General features: G+C 35.9%; 1 protein-coding gene across 2 annotated transcripts in view; it reads right to left on the bottom strand.

Annotated features, from left to right (window-relative positions):
* Nucleotides 1-25475, bottom strand: part of LOC134654125 (neuropeptide CCHamide-2 receptor-like) — a 115413-nt gene that overhangs the window by 23564 nt on the left and 66374 nt on the right. For both annotated transcript variants that reach the window (XM_063509569.1, XM_063509567.1), the window contains exons 3-5: nt 9810-10015; nt 4959-5178; nt 2084-2247 (exon numbers count right to left, since the gene is read on the bottom strand). In XM_063509569.1, coding sequence (XP_063365639.1) covers nt 2084-2247; nt 4959-5178; nt 9810-10012 — 587 coding nt within the window. In that variant the 5' untranslated portion in view covers nt 10013-10015. The remainder of the gene's footprint in view (nt 1-2083; nt 2248-4958; nt 5179-9809; nt 10016-25475) is intronic.

Here is a 25475-nt window from a genome sequence, read left to right as displayed (position 1 = left end):
TTGGCCGAATTTTTTATTCCTTTCCTTTCCTTCCTTTCCTTTTTTTTCCTTATCTTCTCGTAATGCATGTTAATTATAAGATGTATTTTTTTTTGAAAAGATGTGTCCCGCCGAGTTTGTTGCCGGTCCCATATTGGGATACCCTTCTCCAATTGAGGGGGGATTTAAATCTTCTCGGGGCAGAGGTGTAGGGTTGGAGCCGGTCTACCTAGCTTTATTTGACATTTATAAGCGCATTGTAATTATGCCTACTTGAATAAACTATCTTTTATCTTATCTTATCTTACTTTCAGTCGGCTGTTGTCATTATCTACTAAATAGTAGAATTTTCCATAGCTCAGTAGAAATGTTTCTGTGACTTGCTTAATGATTACTGACTTCGAAGTTCGTTTTTTGAACTTGCTCATTATATACGATAAGGATACCTATGTCAATAGGGATGATGACACATGTTGAATTTTATAACAAAATCTATTAAAATAGATAGCAAACGAGCAAATTATCACAATAATGTGGATATTAAAATAAAATATTGAAAATTAACAAAAATACAGGACTTAAAAATTTCAAAATTTAATTTTTTTTTTTAACTTTCAAAAACGATAAAAGTAAGGGTACCATTCGATTCCTTAAATTTCATCCAAAAAAATATTGTATAGCAATTATATACATAAACGCAATATTTCACCGACAAAAACGCAATTTTCTTGTTTTGTCCATACTACAAGATGGGCTCCCAGAGACCTTGACGTCACGTTTCCTTCTCGTTTTGTTTAGGGCGTTTCGCGAGTGAAGTGCGACTGTCGGCCATTGACTACAATTTCTGACTTTTGTGTTACTTTAATGCAATGGGTCCCATATAGACATTTGATCCTAAAAACAAAACCGATCGATTGATACCATAAATGAAAATTAGTCATGTAGGCTATTGTATATGTCGGCGGCAGATCGTAAAATCGGGCATATCGAGATATTCCTAGGCATATCATGAAACGCCGCCATTTCATGATCTGACTAAGATTAACCCAGGCGTATCACGATCTGCCTTATAAAAGAGGCGGCAGATCGGTCAGACCAATGTATTCGTTGATATTCCTAGCTTCATACCGGGCGCATCGTAAAATAATTGATGAGATATTCCTAGGCATATCATGAAACGCCGCCATTTCATGATCTGACTAAAATTAACTCAGGCATATCACGATCTGTCTTATAAAAGATTCGGCAGATCGATGGGAGCAATGTATTCGTCGAATTCCTAGCTTCATTCATACCGATCGCATCGTAAAATAATTGCATTTTTTGCCACTGGTGGCGCTGCATTCTATATGGCGCTGCGTCCGAGTCCAGTGTTGCCAGATCGTACCTTTTAATACAAGTTTATGTTCCTTTTGAGCCTTGAGGTTTGCTCGATATGGCTGGTGGTCGCTAGGCAGATCATGAAATGCCGGCGTTTCATGATCTGCCTAGGAATATCACCCATTGAGGTTTGCACGATATGGCTGATGGTCGCGCTAGGCAGATCATGAAATGCCGGCGTTTCATGATCCGCCTAGGAATATCACCCCTTGAGGTTTGCACGATATGGCTGGTGGTCCCTAGGCAGATCATGAAATGCCGGCGTTTCATGATCTGCCTAGGAATATCCCCTTGAGGTTTGCACGATATGGCTGGTCGTCGCTAGGCAGATCATGAAATACCGGCGTTTCATGATCTGCCTAGGAATATCACCCCTTGAGGTTTGCACGATATGGCTTGTCGTCGCTAGGCAAATGCCGGCGTTTTATGATATGCCTAGGAATATCACACCCTACTTATTTGATATGTCTAAACGTCGCTAGGCAAATCGTCAAACGTTGATGTTTGAACGATATGGCTGGTAGTCGCTAGTCAGATCATGAAATGGCGGCGTTTCATGGTATGCCTAGGAATATCTCGATATGGCCGATTTTACGATCTGCCTCCGACATATAGATGTCCTCACATTAAATTTGATCGATCGCCACCGTTTAAAATCCAGGATCGTTTGACAAATACATCCAAACACTTGACATGTGAGTTATAAAGCTGTAATAGTTCATACTTGTGATAGTTCATCCACCCAGGAGGATAGGGCGTGCAGTACACGATGGACATGTTGTTGTGGATTGGCACCGTGACCGTGTTGGAGAACACTGCGGCGGGCGTGGCAAATATGAGCGCTGCTGCCCATATGAAGGTTGCGCAGACCAGTGGTAGCTTCCGGAGCTGCAACAATAGGATAGAGCGGAATTAAGTTGTTGCTTATGATAGTTGGATGACATTGAATGGAAATTTCCATATAACGTGACCTGGTTTATTGCTCCTGGAGTCTATAAATATTATCGTTACTAGTAGGCCAGTAAATAAAGTAGGTTTGGTAAGTAGGTGACAATGTTCGTTGCTATTATGAGCACCTATTGTTATGAAATTTACACATCATATTTATACAAAAAACGGTAGATAGTTACCTAATTAATAAAATCCTTCAGCTAGCAACTAATGTGTTGTATGTGAACTACAGAAAGGAAATCTTTTATATTTGATGGAGTAGGTACTGGCCAGGAATTTTTCCAATCTATTATTGGTTATATTTATACGTCCATATGTCGCTGTATACAAATTCCAAGATAAAAGTAACTGTAAAAGGATGTGTAATTTACAAAATTTATTTCTAAAGTGCTATAATTAATAATATTCCGTTAAAGCAAGTAAAGTAACCAATAGGAGCCAGTAGCAGAAAATATCGTTAGAATCAGAATAAGTAGGTACTCCGTTCCAGTTCGCTTTGCTTCTGATGGCCTAGAGTCTCTTGGGTTAGATATAAAGTCATGCAATATCGCTATTTTCCGTATGAATAGTTTTCACGACGGTGACACTTGAGATGAGTATCAGACCGAGCAACCTTTGAGCGTGTCATTAAGTGCTCTGGACCATTATGGGTACCCTTATGAAGGTTATATTATGCCGCCATTTTTATAGTCTCGGGATAAGTATTTAAGCGTTTTTATGTTGGCTCCGTACCGAGCCACAGTCGTGCTCGACAAAATATATGCTATTTTTTTTCCTATTCTGTCTATGACCCGGTTTGAAGGGGGTAAAAATACACCATTCGCATTCGACTCAAATGTTATCGATATCGGTATTAAGCAGTTTTTTTTTAAATCTTAATAACGAATGTGACTCCTTTTTGAACTAAACAATGTTCACTTAGACCGTTAGCTTTTTCATTACGCATTTGTCTTTTTCATGTACATACTCTTCTCGCAACTGCAAATATCGGACATCGGATATTGGCTCTGAGTTATTCTAAACCCTAACATAATTAAAAATCACCTACATATTAACTCATTAAATAATTCATATTATTTCAAATTTATTTGTTAAGCCGATTTTAATATTAAACATAACAGTTGTCTAATACGGCATAATTTTATCGACATCGGTGTATTAGATAAAATTTATTTCGCCATTGTACTATTTGAACCTCAGACAAAAATTGCTCCCGTCAGCGGTGGTATCATATGGTAGCATTTTTATTACTTGTCATGTCATGCGTCACTTTCGCACTTACACGTATAATTGTTAGAAAGTGACAGGCATGATGACAGATGATAAAAAACCGACCATCTTAGCCCTACAAGCCGGGGTATAGGGGGGTAAATTGTCCTGATTTACAAGGGGGTACCTGAGCCTCCCGACTGCCCAATGGTCCTCTACCTCCCCTACGCATAATATGATCATAGGAAGGAATAACTTCTGTAAGCACTTCCACTCTGTCAGTGCAAAGTCTGTGCCGAGAGAGTTAGTTTGAAAATACTCTAGTATTTGCTCTAGTAAGACAGGTCGCAAATAAAATAAAGTATAATGAAGATAATAAGTACAAATAAAAATGGTATCAAGTTCGTAAGTTGAAACTAAGTATACTTTCAAGATACTGAATCAACTTTATTTATTCATCACAGTCATAAGCTTTTGAGAAGCTTTCAGAAGCTTTGCAGAAACAAAGTTTACTTTATCTTGTAGACATATTAAAAGTGTCTTTAATATGCTTACCCACTTGTTGCAAATGCAAACATAACGATTTGAGTTTGCGACTAATACGAATAGGTATAGGCTTCATGCTTTTTATATCAAACATGTTGTTGACTTAATTACTCCTACCGTTTACAGATATGAATTGACGCCGAACATACCTACTTAGTACTCATATATTTACTCAGAATCGAATAATACAATAACAAAATAAATCATTATAACTTATATTATCATTATATAAACATATTTAACACGTTTACCTCTTCTAAAAATAGCTGCATCCGCGTTTGCAATGGTAGTGAAACTATGCGAACGTTTCTCGCTCTGGTTATGCGAGCAAAATATCCATTTTACTCCTTTTATTTTAAATGAGATACAGTCAGCAGCAGAAGTTGCTAAGCGGGCGATGTGTTCAAAATCACTTTGACACGCTCTTATTGTCTTAACAATAAAGTAGCGTCAAGATAATTTTGAACGCCTGGCCCGCTTAGCAACTTCCGCTGCTGACTGTACAAACACGTGCAATTTACATGACCTAGAGTAGGTATGGCCTATTATATAGGTCCCATAACAAATATGGACCCATATGAATTATGTATAAGCTGCTCGGTTATAGCAGCTTTATTCTTGAAACTCACACACATCAACAAAACACCATTTAGCCTATTTTCAAATAGTTTCTAACGTTACTGAAGCCGGAAGGTCAAGTGTTAGAACCCGGTCAGTACCCTAACGTGGTTTACCGCAACCATAGTCGTTAGCGTCTACGTAAACTCGAGGGTAAGGGTAAGTACAGATTTAGATAATCTAAATAAGTCTCGGGTCAATCAGGGGATTTAAACTTGCAAAATAAACCTATGCCGTTAGGAAATAGGCTACAATCATACCATGGTACAACGCACCTGTAATTTCCTAAAAGGGTTGACGATAGCGCAGTAGCGCTCCGCTGATAGTGCTGTCAGAGTGAACACCGACACACCGATGCTGACATCCTTAGCTGCCTCAGAAATGCGGCAGATGAGCGCGCCCCACGGCCACGACTCCAGCGTGTAGATGATGGAGACGAATGGCACGCAGATTAGGATCACTAGCAGGTCTGCTAGCGCCAGGGAGAATATGTATCTGTGGACAAAATACGGTGTCAAAAGAATCACTTTAATGTATTTATTTTTCCTCACTTTACAAATGCAAAACAAATCGGCAAATGTGCGGCAGCAGCGTGAAAAAGCATTAATTTTCAAACTATTCAATGTCGTGAGTGTTGTTTGTAACCCCTGTCGCCATCTGCCGGCATAAATGTTAGCTAGAAAATATACAATTTCTCTCCACCAAGAACAAAACGTACTCGTAATGTCGCGTTCTTAAGTATGACGGTTTACTTTGTAGGTTTCAGTTTCGTAAATACCTACTTTTTGGACTTTATATCGGTAATACCAATAAATATGTACATCTTGCTACAAATCTATATCAGTTTCGGTGTTAAAACAGTAAAAAGACAAATAAATAACTTATGAACTAAATTACATCAAATAAATGTTACAGTTAAAAAATTATGATAGCTGATTGGCACAGTCTATTCATCTATAGAGATGCAATCAAGCCTTCTTGGTAATATTTAAATATATTTACAACAGTTCATTCACGACATTTTGGGCTGAATTTCGATCGACATAGTTTCAATCTGTTACGAAGATCATTGCAAAAGCCTGATGGCGACATTTTTTGACTGATCAGAGGTCCAGGTATGATTACTGACATTACAATACAATACAATACAAATACTCTTTATTGCACACCTCAATAAAAGAAGACAATACAAATAAAACAGAAATATAAGCAGAGGTAAACAACAGGCGGTCTTATCGCTAAAAAGCGATCTCTCCCAGACAACCTTTGAGTAGCGGAAATTAATAAATTTACATATAGGTGTTGCAAATGCAATGAAAGAAACCTATCACTAAATACATCGAAAACAGACAAATTACCATGCAAATAAAAATAAACAAAATAAAAATACATATACAATACATACACATACTTATATATACATTATACATACATAAATAAATACATATATAATATAATATGGCAGTGCCAGCCATAGAGAAAAAGTTACCAGATAAAAGTATTAAAGGAAGAGATAAGAAATGGAGTTTAAGTAGTCTCTTAAAAGAGTTAGGAGACTGAGTGCACCTTAGGTCATTACTGTGGTTCTTCTACTTCTATTTTATCATACTTCCCAACTTATGGATTTTGAGTTATCATTAAATTTATTCAGCTTAAATTGACTTTAACCAGGCGTGGCTCACTCCGGGATTTCGTCGCTTTGCTTCCGCCCCAATTTTGGGGAAAGCCATAAGCCGCGAGTGGCGCTGTCGCCACCTAGCGGCCATATCTGTGCTGATCGTAACAGACGCGTTTTGTTAGAGAGTGAGACTTCTGTACTTAGTACTATTATTTATTTTGTGCTTTAACTAGATAATAGATTTTAATTTCCTACTTACATCAACAATTGTAAAGCAAGCACTGCACAGAATTCACATGAATAGTAATGAATAGCTCAAATGCAATTGACAGAAACACAAACGGACAAAGGATTCCAACTTAATTGAGAGAGTACCTGTGGACGTGACGTGCAGTGTCGACACCAGTATTTATTTGTCACTTATGCTTAGTCAAATTGTCAACTTAGGAAATCCGTACTATCTACGAATTTGCACGAATATATCCTATGTACCTACTAAGTGATGTCCTTTAAAAATAGAATTTCAAAATATTCAAAATTAAGTACCCTGAGACTTACAAAGGAGGAGATAATTAGTTTTAGGTCTAGCGCTTTAGCGCTTACCAACAAGCAAATGCTCGCAGTATGGTAGTGTAAGGTATAGGTATGAGTATGCTGTTTTGTAAAAAAATCGGCCAAGTGCGAGTCGGACTCGCGCACGGAGAGTTCCGCACCATCAACAAAAAATAGAGCAAAACAAGCAAAAAAACGGTCACCCATCCAAGTACTGACCCCGCCCGACGTTGCTTAACTTCGGTCAAAAATCACGTTTGTTGTATGGGAGACCCACTTAAATCTTTATTTTATTCTGTTTTTAGTATTTGTTGTTATAGCGGCAACAGAAATACATCATCTGTGAAAATTTCAACTATCTAGCTATCACGGTTCGTGAGATACAGCCTGGTGACAGACGGACGGACGAACGGACGGACGGACAGCGGAGTCTTAGTAATAGGGTCCCGTTTTTACCCTTTGGGTACGGAACCCTAAAAAAAATGAACATAATCTTTAATAAATAATTTTATATCTTTTATAAATCTGGGGGCACGGTAGTGCCCCCGCCAAGACGAGCAAAGCGAAGCGCAAGGGCACTACCTACCTTTTCTCGAAGCGCTTCGTCGTTTTTTTGAACCCTCATAACTTGGGTTTGGATTATACCAGATAAACAAAATTCTCGGGATATGATGTCAATAGTGGACTTATTAAACATAAAAAATTTCAATTGCATAGCTCTTATACTTAAGATTTTATTCATATCTAAAAAACCCCAATTTCGTCACTGACTCACTCACTCACTGTTGATCATCAAAACCTCTAGGGTACTTCCTGAAGTCCTAGGAAGCTGAAATTTGGCATGTAAGATAGTATTAGTACACAAACAACAAAATAATTCAAAAACTTGATATTTTTTGCCCCTAAGGGGGGGAAAAGGGGGGTGGAATTTTGTATGGGAAATCAATAACCGCTGAACCGATTTAGTTGAAATTTGGTATGTAGATAGTTTTTGTAATGTGTTTAATATGTTTTTCAACTCCAAAATCACTTCGTAAGGGTGAAAAGGGGGTGGAAAAGGGCGTTAGGGGAAAAGGAGGGTTGAAGTTTGTATGGGGAATCAGTAAAAAGCAGATTGTATAAAAGATGCCCCGAGGTACGTATTTCAGGATTTTTAATGGTACCTTAAATCACACGCGCAACCCTTTAAATTAGGGGATGGAAGCAATTTAGAAAAAGAAGTGAAATCCCACCAAAAACATTTTCATGTAAAATGTTGCCAAGACGAAACCATAAGGCTCGCACTGACAAAAAGTTATCAGATCTCTTGTAGAGCCAAGCTTCTAACTCTACAAGCCCTAACTTCACAAACTCTACACCTTAGTCAAAATATGTGACTTGGCCGTTTCGTTACTCCAAGAACTATTGTATTATAAAAAAATAATGAATAGTGAATACATTTTTCACCTTACGTCCATGTGACAGTAGCGCAACGGTCAAGCCACATATTTTGACTAAGGTGTAGAGTTTGTGAAGTTAGGGCTTGTAGAGTTAGAAGCTTGGCTCTACAAGAGATCTGATAACTTTTTGTCAGTGCGAGCCTTATGGTTTCGTCTTGGAAACATTTTACATGAAAATGTTTTTGGTGGGATTGTACTTTTCTAATTTGTGATGAACTTTTACACAATTTACTAACTGTAACTTTCGCTTTACTTTTAGGCGCCAGAAGGTACATTATTTATATCAGAATTAATATAAGGTAAGTACCTACATTTCTGGCAGGGATCAATCCACCCCAAGCATATCAATGATTGTTGCAATGGGAAAGGAGTAAATAAGTCCTAGAAGTAAGTAAATAAGTCGATATCAAGTTCGGCTCGGTCCTAAGTTTCTGAAATATCTTGACATTCCTTTAGTTTATTGCTTCGAAGAGAATTCATTTGTATTTATTCTAAAAAAAATGTTTATTTAACGTTGGAAGGATTTACTATTGTCGAGAAGGCGTGTTTTATCTATTTTTATTAAACGTATCATTGGCCAGTGGCTAGTTTATGGTCACTTTTGTCTACACGAAAGTGACCAGAAACTGGACTTTACCTATATAGGTAAGTACATATTATATTCTGGCAAGCTATTGATAGTAAAAATTCGCGAATTCGCTCAATAAGAGCAACCGCGACATAACGGTTATCTATGATTAAATCACATCACTTTTTAATGCCACGGTAAACTTTCACTATAAACGCTTCAACTAAACTAAAACACACTCGCACACACTCGGTTTAAGCAGATTCTACGTTTTAATTTTATGAGCCCAAAGACAAACTGAGTTTCGCCCGTAAAAGGGTAATTTGTTTTATTTAACCTTTTTACTCCCTCGTGGTTTGTCATAAACTCGTTCAGCAAACTATGCTTTTAATAGATGTCTGTATTTTTATTATCCATCTTAAGTGGGTGCTTTGAAGCATATTGCACTTAATGAATATTGCAAATACAAGTAGCAAGCATGTTCTAGAATGTGCAATTAAAGATTATATTTAAACTTACATTTAGCACAGCCAAAATACAATACATATTCATTAAATTGTTCATGATTATCAATTCACAACGTCGGGACTTATTCGAGTAAAATTCAGTTTTAAATTTATCTTATCATAGGTATATTGAACATGAAATATTTTATTATTAAAAAGGTGCTACTGTTACGAGTAGGTACCTCTGCTTACCACCTTAAAACCATATATTATACGCATTCATTTGAACGGGTCTATAGGCAAACCAACGGCTTATTTGGCACTATAGGGACTTTATGCTCCTTTGAAGTCCAAACATTTAAAGTTATTGTAATACTGGGACCACATCATACATTCTATTCAAGAAAGTTTTATTTTTAGAGAAAATAATCTGATTTAAAGTTTGTCGTCACCGTATTCCAAATAATACCTTTTTTTCTAAAAAGTATAAAATGTAAACTTACGTATTCGGTGCATTCCTCATGCCCCTATGCCTGACGTAGACTATGACTAGTGTTCCATTTCCGAGCACCCCAACCACGAAGATGATGGCGAATATCACGGGCACCAGGTAAGTCTCCAAACGGTCGCCGTACGGCGTGTATTCGTTGTCTGTTGAATTCTCTTCTAAAGATGGCAGTGTGCCGTTTGGGGCTAAGGAAGTCATCGTCTGTAACAACGAGAAGAAACTGTTAAATGATCATTCAGTTATACAAGGAATATTTAACTCATCAATCGTTTCTATAAATCTCTTCTACCATTATGTTCCACTGTCTATTCGTATGTAATGTTGTGTCCTTATGCTGAATTTCGTTGAAAATATTATTTTTTGTGTGAGCATTCCAGTACCTATGTGATGTAAATTAGATCGCTTCATTTTAAACTCAGGTCAGAATGATTAACCCTGATACTATTTATTGTGTTTGATTGGCTTAACATTCTGAAGTAGGTAATTAATATAACGTTGATTTAGTTAAAATATACATAGACTAGGTACAATTGAGGCTGAAATTTTTAAGTTATTATTACGATCTGCTTACTTATGAGGCATTTATTTATATTAAATATAATAAATTGAATTCCAATTGTATTTACTATTTTATATTCTTATTTCCAATTTTCTACTTAGTTTCGTATTTTAAATATCAAATATTTTAAAAACTACCTTTATTGCTATACTTCTGACGCAAGTAGTCTAATAGCATTAGCCCTACCTTTAGGTTTCCACGCAGTAAACATTACACGTGGGTTACCCTTCCAGTAAACCAACGACAGTATACCCTAGAGATGCTGTAACCCGTCACGTTGGCTAAAAAGCGGCCAAGTGCGAGTCGGACTCGCCCATGAAGGGTTCCGTATTTAGGCGATTTATGACGTATTAAAAAAAAACTACTTGCTAGATCTCGTTCAAACCAATTTTCGGTGGAAGTTTACATGGTAATGTACATCATATATTTTTTTTAGTTTTATCATTCTCTTATTTTAGAAGTTAGGGGGGGGGGGACACACATTTTACCACTTTGGAAGTGTCTCTCGCGCAAACTATTCAGTTTAGAAAAAAATGATATTAGGAACCTCAATATCATTTTTGAAGACCTATCCATAGATACCCCACACGTATGGGTTTGATGAAAAAAAAAATTTTGAGTTTCAGTTCGAAGTATGGGGAACCCCAAAAATTAATTGTTTTTTTTCTATTTTTGTGTGAAAATCTTAATGCGGTTCACAGAATACATCTACTTACCAAGTTTCAACAGTATAGTTCTTATAGTTTCGGAGAAAAGTGGCTGTGACATACGGACGGACAGACAGACGGACAGACAGACAGACATGACGAATCTATAAGGGTTCCGTTTTTTGCCATTTGGCTACGGAACCCTAAAAATAGGCACCAGGTGGGCTGAAATAACATTTCTCATCGCCACTACACCTTCTGGGAGTTCCGCCGGAACTGAGACTTATTAAATTATGGTTATAGTACAGTGCCAGTGTTGTTTCTAAATAATGTTGAACCCTTTTGCCTGGCGAAATCGGAAGTTCAAGTTTCGCTTGCGCTTGTAAAAAACATACTTAATTATTTGAAAAGAAAAATGAGAAAAGGATGCGATTTTTATGTGCTACATAGGCAACACTGCACTACTGGCCACTCGTAAACATTTGAATTACGAACCGTAAATAAAAAAAAAACTATAGACAATTGTTTATGTGACAATGTGACAAAAATAGGCGGCAAATCGATCGTCCTTTGTTTTTATGGGTTGTCAAATTAAACAACTAGCATTAAACATGGATTTAACGCGAAGATTTTAGAGCTATGATTTAAAACCTTAGCACACATAAACATCGTTTACCCACTTTCTCATTTTTTTTTTCAAATAATTATAGCTTACGCGAGTGACAGTTCGGCTCGAGTGGATCGAACAATGCGCCAATTATCTGCTGGCATCTAAGTACTCAGTGACAGCGTCACTCAGTTTCCGCTTCAGCGGATGCGTCGCGAGCAGCCCTCGCCCGCCCGCCACATACAATCAGCTATGGGGACTTTATAGACGAAGAGCTAGATCCGGAAAATGCTACATGATTATGAGAGCAACGAAACTTGATAATAGCTTGTTAACAGAAACACCAGCACCCCTAGCACAGGATTGGCGCGACACTATCTCGCGGCGAGATAGACTACCCGTCTTTTTCTAACTGTGTTATTAAAAGAGGGACGGGCAATCTCGCCACGAGATACTGTCACGCCAATCATGTGCTAGCCCAGCTGGGGGCCTAGCCAAGGTGACAATCGTACATCGACAAATGCCGAACGAAAAGTAAAAATGTATCGGGATGACAGATGCTACGAAAGTCACGACTCACGAGTTACTTTGATACACTATCGTTATTGCTGGGTCCAGGCGTCTGTGGAGGTAAAAATGCATGCCACTTGAAGGTTGCAAGTTAATGAGTTCCTGGCTTGGTGTGGTATTCAGGGAAATTATGTAACTAATTATAATACAACGTTGCCAGACGTTTCTGTTGGGGGGAAGGGGGATGTTGCAGGAGATACTAAAGGTTATCCATAGTTATTGTATGCGGTTTTTGTTTCAGCAGTAGGTACCTAATGCGTATGCGTGCGTATTTTCCTATGGGGCCATTTTATTTAAAGTTGTCCCCTACACTTTTTTTTTAATTTGTGAATTTTTATAATATTTCTACGCAGAATCACGAGTTCTTTCTATCCTAAATAAAAGGAGAAAAAAAGTGTCCCAAGGTTTGGTTCCCATTCCGTTACCATTTTTCATAGACTTTGTATGGCGGTCACGGAATGGAAAGATCGAAAAATGTATGGAAAATTTGGGACACTTTTTTTCTCCTATTAGGATCAAAAGAGCTCATGATTCTGAGTAGAAACAACATAAAAAATCCCAAATTTGAAAAAAAAAATGTGTATAGGGACCATGGCCCTGCATTGAAATGTTAACCAATGGTAGACATTAGTTTTCTAAAGATCTCATTCAGTACCCCTAGTGTACATTTTATTCAATAGCGTAACGTAACGTAGGTACGCGTTTGCGTTAAGTGTCATTTTGTATGGGATTTTGAGTTTCCACAACATCCCGCTTAGCGCTCTGTTCAAAATCCCTTACGAAAATAGACATAACGAAACGCAAACGCTCGTACTAAGGGTTCAGATTTCCAACCGAGTAGTTGTTTAGTTTAGTTTACACAAGAACATTATGCAATTAGGTTAATCCTCTGCACACTTGTTCAGGTTTAGACCATCAAACGGAATATCGGAATAACGGAATGATGGAGACCATTCACGATAAATGCCATAATCTGTGCATATAGATAACAGCTTGGGCAAAAATTATTTCGTATGTCCGAATGTTTTCCTGTACAGGCCGCATTTATCAACCGATTAAAACTCTCGATTTCTCTTAAAACTTGGTAAGGAAGTTCAATAATTATATATGTATATTTTTATGTCGTTTTAAATCAAAATATAATCATTTTACACACTAGCGAGTGAAATTGAAAACTTCGTAATAATTTATTAATGGAATTAAAGTCGGTAAGTACTTCTGCAGCTCGCTAAACCTACTTCCTAGATGCTAACATTTAATAAAAATGTAAGATCCTCGGTATGGAATTTAGGCTTAAAAGCGAACGCCACAAAAAGCAATGGCGTACAAAATAGCTTTAAAAATAATATAATAATAGACATAATAGTACCTAAATAAAATTATAAAACAGCGATTTGTCCATATTATAGTTTTCGAGTGTTTGTACTCCTTGATTCTTTAGGCCCTAGGGTGCTGGGTATCCTGGAATAACTAGCTCGAGACTCGTAAGAGACTGAATTTTATTAATTTTTCCTTTATATCAAACATTGGGTTTTCTTATTTAGATGTATTATTACAAACTTAAAATACTTTTTAACATTGCTTCTGGATAATTTATTTACATGATTCACCAATAAATAAGTTTATTAAGTTATCTTACATTATGTTACTTTAATTTAGAAAGATTAAGCATAACATACCCTAAATATAATTTTAAATTGAATATGTACAAGGTTTAAGACAAATATTTCGGCCCTAAATAAATGTGCTCAAATGTGTTATCCCGGAGTTTTTAATCAAACAATTTCTACAACTGATTACAATATGAAAAACGTGTTCATGCATATCAATGCCTTGTTATGGATACCGATTAAGATTTAACGATTTGTTATGGTTCTGAATTTGAACTGATTTTGTACACACACGCGACTAAAAAACTCCCTTGACACTCGAACATGTTAATGTAAAAGGGTACTCAACTTCTCATGTATTATTAAGTCGAATAAACGCTTGACATGTTTCGATCTGATTTTTGAGGATCTACGTCTCGGTCAGTAAAGGCGCACGCAGTCGTTGCTCCTAGACGAAGATCCTAGAATATTGGATCGAAACATCTCGAGCGTTTATTCGACTAACAGCTAAAATAAATTTGGATGATGTGTGAACCAAACATTGAGAAGGATATGCAATTATGCACCTAACATAATATGTGTGCCAAATTTTATCCAATTTTGTTCGATTGTTTTTTCGTGATTAAGCATCGTAATTCGATCGTCATTACATACAAACTTTTACATTTTCACTTGTATGACTCCTCGGGGATGCATACAAGATGAAACTTTCATATTAATTAATTTAATTTTTGCATTTTTACGTCGTTCGCGTTTATGTACATTTTGTTTATTTCATTTGCATCCTTTGGATTATCATAATCATTGTAATGTATACACTTTGTTTTAATCGTACTTTGTTCAGATGAAATATCTTTTATATCGGCATAATTATGCTTTTCCTCTTTAGGCTTAAAATGTCCAGATGACACTTCATTTTCAAAACATGGTGTTACATATAGATTCTCTACTTTTATACTTTTCTGCCCTGGAAACGTATCGTATATGTCATTTGATTCTTTAGAAAAATCGTATATTTCCAAACTGGGTTCTGGTTTGTCATCTCCTGAATTACTTCTACTTTCTAAACCTTCATCTGATTTACTAATGCTTGATGTTGTATCTCCTGTGTCTGTAGAACACTTCTTATCTAATTGATTTATTCTATCACTGTGGGGTGTTGTAGAAGTGTCAAACAAATCTAAAGCTGGAGTTGATGCACATTTTAAAACTATTTCATCCTTAGGTTTGCTTTCATTTACTAACTGATCGATGTTTTGAAGGCTGTTTATCGAATCGTTTTTAGCAGCACGTTTTAAGACTTCTTTGCAAATTAGTGTCATTTGTTCTGGTAATATATATGGTAAATCTTTAGCAGCAACTTTGATAATTCTTGGAGAAATATTACCCGAAGCATCAGATCTCTTAGGACTTCGTAGAGTGTTGAAGTCGTTTGTTATTATTACTTCACTCTCTTGTCTTTTTAATGTACGAACTTGAACATTATCTTTTTCATTTTTTAAATCACCGTTATTCTTTTCCAAGTGTATTCCTCTCGCTGGTTTTTTCTGACACGTTGGGCACTGAGCATCTTGAAAATTTTCAGCTGGTTGTGTGGTATGCTTGCGTTTTAGGAAATTTGTCTTCAATAACACGTATATTAATGATATCAACACTACAATAAGCAGTATCGACATGAATCCTAATATATACAGGATATATGCTGGTATTCTATTGTATTCTGAAACAAAAAAGGCATAGACACATCATAACGGTCACCTAGCTTAGTTGGTGGGGACCCTGCCTGCGAAGCAGTAGGTCCCGGGTTCAAATCCTTTCATTCATCACGAATATTTGTTCCCGAGTTCTGAATGTTATCGATGTATCTAAGTAGTTTTGCTTGAATCTATAAAGTTAACAATCTTGAAGTCATTTCCTTAAAATAGAATAAAAATATTTATCTTCTGTACATACCTACATTTTACTTTATTAGGTGTTTATTAAGGCACCCTATTCAAAGAAGTACCTACTCGAAATGAATCAATTACTAAAACAATAAGAACGTTGTTTAGATGCCTGTAGAAAAACCCCGCATTATGAAGAATATACTAATTATATATTCTAATATATATTCATAGGTGTGAAAAATCGAAAACTTACCATTTTTAGGGCAGGGTGGACATGGCATTGAAGCACAAAACGGTAATGATGAACCTAATATCACAAATTTTAACTTATGCATCATGCCAAACTAGTAACTAGACAATATAATAACTTGTAGACGGGCGAACAATTAACACACCGATTAATAAATGGTTACTGTAGTTCACTAGTTAGAGGATAAGTAACTGAATTATGATGACACATTTCACATTTTCCTTATGACTCTACAATAAATACACAAACGTTTGCAATTGAACAATCGAATCGTTGTTGTAAATAGATACAAATATTTGTTATATTTGTAACATTTTACTTTGGTTGACCCATCAATAGTAGTTTGTGTTGTGTGATGTACAAAGGAACAAAATGATATATTTCCGTCAAGGGCGTACATTGAATCCTGAATAAAGCGATGGATTCTACAATAGGATCCCGAACGTAGAGAGAGATTCTAAAGTAGAATCCTGAGCGTAATGAGGGATTCAAGTGTTAACGCCCAAGACGAAATAATTTTGATACCGTGTGACACATACTGCTTTTCACATCAACTATGAGTTAAATAAAAAAAATCTTAGTGTTGACGCAAGCTGATGCTTAAACCAGGGCTTTAAATACCGTTAAAAAGTTGGTATCGTTACCACAAGGTGACAGATTTAACGTTAAGTTGTAACTAACGTTAGACCAGGTACCGTTAGTTATACTACTCTTTACCGGTAACAAAATGGTAACGTTAGCAGCTGTCAATTTGAGCTAACGTTAAGTCAAAGGTATCGATACACCATTGTTAACGTTAGTAGGTAACGTTAACAGCTGCTTATTTACCGTTTGATTAACTGATAGGTGCCATCATCGTTGACAATCGAGCGAATGTTCATTCACTCTCAAGCAGAGATGGGCAATTTTAATAACAAAACTTCCGTGAGACAAAGACATATTAAATGGAGATGGGCATTTCGTAATTGATTCCTGGTTCCACGATTACTCGAAATTACTTTGTAATCTGATTACCGATTCCCAGATTACTTTGTAATCTAACAATACCGAATTACTAATAGTGGAGTCAATATAAAGTTAAAGTTACATTAATTGCACAGTAAAATGTTTCTACACGGGTGAATTATATATCATATTGAATACCCGTCTGCGAATTAACAACTTGATATCTGTTCCCGTTTTTTAGAAATAACATTTTTTTTATTTTTTATTTTATACTACCTAAACAGTAATTTCTAACTAGAATTTTTTTGAAGAATGGGCTATGAAGCTTATACGACTACACGGTCAGAATTTCTCCCGACAATAATATTAATTATAGATTTAATGAAAAAAACAATAATTTTGTAAGTTTTCCATGACCGAGAATATCCCACACTGAGAGAAAAGTTTACTATTGTGGTTAATTTAATAGTATTTGTTTCGATCATGTTTAATTTATCTGCCCGAGGAACTGCTATATTCGCAGAATAGCAGCATGATTTTGGAAACAAACAGCAAATAATGTTCTACACAATTAATGGACACTTCTAGTTTTTTGGCAGTACATAACTGTACAAGTTATTGAAGACTACATACTTATTTTTCTCGCAATAATTAAATCAATTTCCAGCATAAAAAGTCAATGAAGTATGCTGTATTTCCAGGCTTCCACAGAGGCCAAGTCAAACTTTGTTTAAGATGTCAAAAAGATATATCATTTTGTTATCATTCGCCCAACCGTCTCGCTCGCACCAATACATATTTCATCTAGTACGAGTGAAATGCACGCGCGAATGATATAAAATGACATCTTTTATAACAAAGTTCGAATTAGCATCAAGGTATATTAGGAAAATATACCTTATGACTTATGGCATTGCGTTAAGGTTTAATAATTCAATGCATAAAGTGTCTGTGTTTATGTGAAAAATGATAGGTGTCAATTTTTATATCTATTCACAAAACGTTTAGAATACAGGATGCACAGTCAGATATAAATAGACCCTTAAAGTCTTACAACTATCTATGATACTGGATCTCAAGCTTATTTGGTTAGTAAGTACCGTCCACCAAGTTATACTTCGAATAGCCACCCGGACAAATTCCAAAGCTAATTTCGAATTTTAAAATTTGACAATTCACGAGAAGAGTAACGTAACGTCAAAGGATATGTTTGTCCCTTTTCAACGATCCTGTCATCCGATGCTTGAGTAGAGAAACTAAAAGAAGCAAATGTCAGCAATTCGTAACGCTTAGTTTTTGTTAGCGATAGCGCATCGCGACATGAGAACTAGTATGAGCCTGGCTCTCGATTACGTATAATTGCAAGGAAACTTGGGATCAAGTTATCTTAGTCAATTTATAGCAGTTGGAAATCAACTCATTGTGAAATTTTTGAACGTTTTCAAATAATTTGTTGGATTAAGTAGTAAAAGTGTTACAGTATGTTATATATTTGTGATCTACTCACAAGGCCCTTTCATTTGGTACCCCACATGGTATGTTTAAAAGAAAAATGGTAAAAACTTTGCATCACAGTAACTACCCTCACCACTTTCGCGCTTGTCATCTCATATATTTGTGTTCAGGATATTATACTGAATGCACTGATACCAAATATACTCATATCCGAGACGACATGAGCGTAAATTTTTCTAGAAGACTTTTCGAGAAAAGGCCAGGCTACAATATCTTTACAGGTTGATTGATACTGAGTGTATTAACACCATGTTCACCCATATCCAAGACGATATGAACGAAAAGTAACCTAAAGCCACCCTACCAACATTTTCGTAACAATGAGAGATTACACTGATTTAAACTTTCACGATTTTTACACATTATTAAATTATACAACGATACGCGATTAAGTCCCGTTGTATAATTTAATAATGAGAGATTATTTCTTGGAAATAATGTTGTAATATAAACTCCTTGTAGAGCACCTACCTGCGAAGAGATCGTGCTGTCAAAGTTGTTAATGATTTAATATAATATTGTTAGTTAACTAAAGTTTTATTAATGCATCATTTCATCTTATACACCGCGGGATTTAATAACCCGAAAGATTTAAACCACGTATTTTTGACGACAGTACGAGTAAATAATGTTATATCAACATGGGTCCAATTATATATTTTAATTAAACTACTATTTCAGTACAAATTAAATCATATTAATTTACCGCTTCTTTGTGAACAAACCTTTATTCAGAGAGTGAGCGAGTTTAATTAATCTCAAGTAGAGACACAGAGAGCGAGCATGACATTTCACGAATCACTCCGATATCATACGATGCACGGCGAATGCAGTGACATGTGTTCCATGACAAGAAGTGTCAAGTTATGTCTAGGATCATGTTTACGTTGAAATTATTTCAATTGATTGGCACCTCAAAATACCACAAAATGTATCAAAACTTTATTAATTACTACAACAGTAGGTACAGTGCAGTTATTATTGTTGAAACTTTGCGATAAAATCTTTTCCTTTGAGTGAGATAACCAAAGCCATTAACCATGATTATATCCGAAAGAAATCATGTCTCTTATTGTTTTAACTCATACTACAGCTGGAAAGGGATGATTACTTTGTTAAAATCAATGAATGACCTTTTGTTAAAATATCGATCATGCTTATCAGTACGTATTTTAAATTCTCGATGTGTTGATTTATACTGAGTAAAGTAAAATAAACAACTATGTTAAACAATTACGCTTTTTTATTAATTTAATGAATTAGGTTTTCACACCTGAGGATGCCGAAGACCGGGCAAAGTGGAGAAGGCTGAGCAGGAAAGCGGACCCTGGCGCTAGACCGGGAAAACGCTAGGTTGAAGAAGAAGAATGAATTAGGTTTTCGAAGTGTGTACCACCGTTTTCAGCACAAAGATTTAATTTTAAACGGATTTCATTATTTAGGTTTACAAAAGTGTTCTTTATTTCTTCGGAAGCCGTTCGAATTTTTATTAATAATTCTTCTCCAGACTTCACTGGTGTTGAGTATTCCTTCCTTATCTTTCAGAGTTCCCCATAGAAAAAAAACCAATGGCGTTAAATCGGGTGACCGGGCGGGCCAGGTTAGGACGTTGCTTCCACGGCCAATCCACCTCTCAGGGTATTGTTCGTCTAGCCAATTTACGAACTGGGAACGAGGCTGAAGTGGGTCCGTCGTGCCGAAAGCACATAGTTCTTCGGGTTTCCAAATCCGTACACAAAGTGAATATCCGCTAAATGAGCCGGAGGATAATGCGGCATGGCGAATTTTATTTATTACAGTCAATCAAATTTAAAGATTTTATCTTGCGCATATCTTGACATCAATTTCGTCATTTTCGTCAAACTATCACCCAGTTATCGTGAAGGTAAATAGTTTGCACTCTCGTGATTGAGAACAGAACAAAATTTCGTTAGAAGTTCGAATTTGGCTAATAACCATGCAGTTAGTGCGTCTGCGTGTAAAATTAGTTGGTGGCTACGTCACGCATAAGGGTGTGTTAGAATTGAGATTTTTTAACTTGTGATTTGTTTTAAATAATTAATATCTCTTAAATTAAGGGTTTTTGGACTATGTGTTATATAACTTTATATACTCTAATTAGGATCTAAAATCGTTGGTTTAAATCTTTCGGGTAATAACCCCCGCGGTGTATATAACCCTATTACCCTTTGAATGACCTTTTTCACGTTTTCTACAGCAATGCAGTCGACTGCAGCAATTTTGAAGCGCCACATTGCTACCGACCGCATTACTGTGGTAAATGTCAAAATCGAAGTTCCTGTCTGGATTTTGGCGTCCATTAAAAATAAATAATCAAAGGAGGTCATCGATCAAATGGCCCGGAGGACAAGCCATCGTTAACTGGTAGAGAATGCCTTATGGCATTAAGTCCGCCTCTTGTACTATAAGGTTTTTCTTTTGTGCAATAAAGATTAACCACTTTATTCATAAACTTTACGGGCCTGATTTAGTTCAATTATGTTTATCCCTTACTTACAAATACATAAGTTAAAGTGACAGATAAGGACAAACGATTATTACTATTATTAGCTAATTGAAGTTTGTAGCGCGTTTATGTATAAGGGGTTAAAGAAATAAAATAAATACAGATGATGACAGTAATTATATACGCATTTTATTACGGAAAAAGATTTAATATTGGGTGTAAATGAAACGGAAATTGGAAATGTAAAATAAAATGATATTAAAATCTCGAGTGTCGGATTCATGTTTTGATATATTTTTTGTATTTTAATAATAGTTTGGATTTATTAAAAGAATGTGACATATTATGTGGAGATTTCTTTTTAAATATAGTATTTGCAACATAGGTTATCACATCTCAAAAAATCTCTGGTGTGAGAATTCATGTAGAGCTCTCATACATTATGAACTGTGCTGACCAGACTATTTTACAAGCAAGCAGTAACATCAATAAATAGGTGTCTCATTTAATATAATCCGACTAAATTACATTTCAGCAACACCTCCATATTTCACAAAAAAAATCAAGACATTATCCAACCTATATAATCTTGACGTATATTATATCAAAGACGCCTGTACCTAATATAAACCGACCAAGTAACGAATTAGCTATACCATCATATTTAACAAACTAATTTATGACGTTTTGCAACCTTCTTATTTTGGCAAATATATTCCGACACAGCCGGGTGGTATTTTATCTGTCCAATCTCGGTCCATTGTGTATTTGCGTCTCACATTTTGCTTAATGAGAGAGTGAGACGCAATGCATATTGGACAAAGATCTTAAACAAGTAGAATACCACCTCTTTCATTTGATAAACATAAAGAATAATGACAAAAGACTATGAACTTTAACTACTAGAATTAAAGTTGAGTTTTACTAACGTACATAATTATCTTTAATGTATTTTGACTGATTCTATTTCAATTTGACAGAAGCCCTGCCGTATTTATGGTCAATAAGGTCTACTGGCCTTAAAATTGTGTATGAAATTACAAGCAAATATCAGCCTAAAGAATGATAGTGTTAACGTTAGTTTGGTAACGTTAGTTTATCATGTGAATTGGGTAACGTTAACAAGCCCTGCAATAAAAAGTAAAATTACCGGTAAAATTAACGTTAACTAGCTAACGTTATAATAATGTTAAGTTATCAAGTATCGTTACCATTTACTACCGGTAATAAGGTATTTTTATGATTTTAACGTTAAGTAACGTTACTTTATAATGTGAATTGGTAACGTTAACAAGCCCTGGCTTAAACAGATAAAGCTAAAAAAATAATGTGCAAAAATATGTAAAAATAGTGTGCTAGAAGAGAAAAGTGTTACTTTGCTCTCTCCTAGCAGGGAGGAAAAGTGCCACTTTGATCCCTCCTAGCAGGGAAGAAAAAGCTCTTTTCTGAATAGGAGGTATGAAAAACACATTTATTTTAAGCAAGGACCACGTTTTTGAAAACCAATAAAAACGTCTGTATCATTTCCGAAGCAATACTTTCTCCTTATCCAAGAAAACATATCCATTAGGTTCCCGAAATTTTGTTAAGTACTACCAAAGAAAGCAATTTCCCCCACATTTATACTTTACCGATTGGTTTGACGTTTATGGAGACATTTGCGCAACGTATTGTTATCGACTCTTTGGGCCCGATTCGGATTTTGTAATAGACATCTATTAGATATTATCTTTCAGACATCGCCAAGATACGATAACGATATGTTTAAAATCTAACCTGTCAAATTTGACATTTTCGCGATTCTGGAGATACTCTTGAACGATTTCCACAAGATATTACTTAGAGATCTAATTCACATCTAATAGATATCTAACACGATCTATCGTAAAAGTGACATTGGTTGCCGGAATTGCGCTGCAAAAGAGAACTAGTTGAAATCTAAACTATAACGTATCTAGAATGGAGTACGTGTCGTCTCTTGTGAATATCTTGAAGTTCGAATACGGCAGTTTGACGCTTCGTGCGTGACTGAAGGTACTCGTATAAATTGCGAAGAATGAAAGGTTTTAACGCATAGGTATGTTAAACTACTTGCTTTCAACTCACGAAGATGCGTCATAGGTCCCTTATTTCATGTAAGTACTTACTTACTTGTTCGTGATATACTAAGGCAGTCTCAACACCAACATAGCGAAAAGCAAGCTGCGGCGGGCGAGTTTGCTATACGCGTTTTTTCTCTTAATCTTAAATATCTAGGAGACCGAGCTATGCTCGGAAACATATAAAAACTCAAAAATGCCCTAGCTAGATCGATTTTTCTTTTTCGCGTAATTGTACATCTACATGTAAACCTAGCTAGAGTCTGTTCGGAAAGAGAAGAATCGTGGAATGTATTGGGCCCCATATATTCCACGACTCTTTTCTTTCCGCACATACTCTATAAAAGTGAATGGACACTTTATCAATCAGTTCCATTCATAATGTGTTCATGCACTTTTCCAGTTCGCTGTACGTGTCATGTACGAGAAAATAGTCGATCGCCTGTTATCTCGCCGCTGCCAGCCTGACCTACTTACCTAAATTTTATTAAGTATGGGCTGAACTTAATACCCACTCGTTATTTTCCATGACACTCGGATAATCGTGCAAGAAAGAAGCAGTTTGCCGCCCAATTTCTTTTATTTTAAATAATATTTATGGAAAATTATATAAAGACAAAATATTTGGATACCTTTTATTCAATAAATCTTGATTTTCCTTTGGTATATTGGGACTTTCAGAAATGCATACCTTGTTAAAGTAATTAAGGGCTTTTTAGACCCTCCAACGCGCAGGTCCTTGTACATATTATAATAAATGTATATAATTATCATTATAAAAACGGTAAAAGAAAAACACACAGAAAGTTTCAAATGTTTATTATACTAAAAAAGGTGGGTGCATGGCAAATTCTAGGTTTTATTTTGAATGAGCTTGGTCAAATGACTTAGTGATAGGCGGGGCAAAATTCGAGCAGGTTACAGCCTCGCCAGAGTTTCATGTAATTAACACTAAGAAGATTTTGAGCTGAAAAAAATCGGATGGCCGCAAGCCTAATGGCAAGATTTTTTGGCCATGAGTAGGGTTTGCAATCCGGATCCGAAATGTATGGAATTATCCGGATCTGGATCCGGATCCGCGGATATTCCCATACATTTCGGATCCGTCGTGCAAACCCTAGCCATGAGCTTGAGGGCCTCCACGTAAAGTCATATCAAAGGTTCTTACGTGCCCTCACTCTCTTACTCCTACGACCCTTCGTTATTTAGATGGGTATTTGTACACGTACTTACAAAAAGTTTCATGCACATACTCCACTACGACTGCAATGCCAATACCAGGCTGCGCGTTTTTTGCCTAGACGTGGTACCCTGAGCACGTGCTTATTTTGCTTAAGGGTTAATCCGGCACTGCATTCCTATGTCATTTGCATTCATGTAAATGTTATCTGTACTGTCATCTATACATTCGGGTTCAATAGCACTTTGCTCGATTGAAATATCCTCTGTCTGATCATAGTCAGGGGTTTTACATTTCGGTTTAAAATGCTTAGATGGTAGAGGAAAGTCATATATCCCAGGATTTGGATCACCTGATTTTACACCGTCATTTGACTTCGGTAAATGGTGAACAGAATGTTGTTCTTTAGGAAAGTCATATATTTCTAAATTTGATTCCGGATTATTGTCACCAATTTTGTTACTAATTTTAACACCATCGTCCCGTTTCGGAAAATCGTATAAAGAATTTTGCTCTTTAGGGAAGTCATATATATCACAGTTTGGTTTTGGTTTGCCTTTGCCCGCTGTGCCACTAGTCTTGATATTTCCACCTCTCTGTTTATTGAGTTTTCTACCACAGTAGGTTTTTGGAAGGGTGTCATAAGTATCTAAAGACGGAGTTGATGCACATTTTGAAGATGTTGCTTTCTTATGCTTTCCTTCATTTGCTAATTGATCAATTTTTTGAAGACTGCTTGATGAATCGTTCTCATCAGTACGTTTTAACACTTCTTTACAAATTGACGTCATCTGATTAGGTAAAATATAAGATAAATCTGTAACCACACCTTTGTTAAACTTTGGAGACTTATCACTTGAAGCATCTGGTTTCTTAGGACTGCGAAGAGTGTTAAAATCATTTGTTATATTAGTTTTAGTCTCTATTCTTTTTAGGGATTGGTTATTTTCATTTTCACTTTTTGAATCAGATGTTTTCTGACATTTCGTGCACCCATTTTCCAGCTGTGTGGTTATATTGAACTTCTGGAACTTGGGCCTTACGAAGACGTATACTATTAATGCTATCAATACTATAAGTAAGAGTATTGATATAGTTCCCAATATATACAAAGAATAAGCCGGTATGTTGCCGTTTCCTGAAATAGAGGAATTAGAATAAATGAAGACAATCTTAGTAAAGAAAAACGAATTAAATGGTAACGAAATGCTATTTTGCTCAATTCTTAGTAAGATTTCTGTAGATATGCAAAAATCTCTGTACTCTGTAAGTATGTATAAGACCAGAATAACAAAGTCAACTTTTTGTTTTAAATTTTTTTTTAGA

This window comes from Cydia amplana, chromosome 14, assembly GCF_948474715.1.
Source record: "Cydia amplana chromosome 14, ilCydAmpl1.1, whole genome shotgun sequence".
In the NCBI taxonomy this organism is placed as follows: Eukaryota; Metazoa; Arthropoda; class Insecta; order Lepidoptera; family Tortricidae; genus Cydia; species Cydia amplana.
The sequence above is the reverse complement of the archived record's forward strand: the minus strand, read 5'-3'. Positions and strand labels throughout refer to the sequence as shown.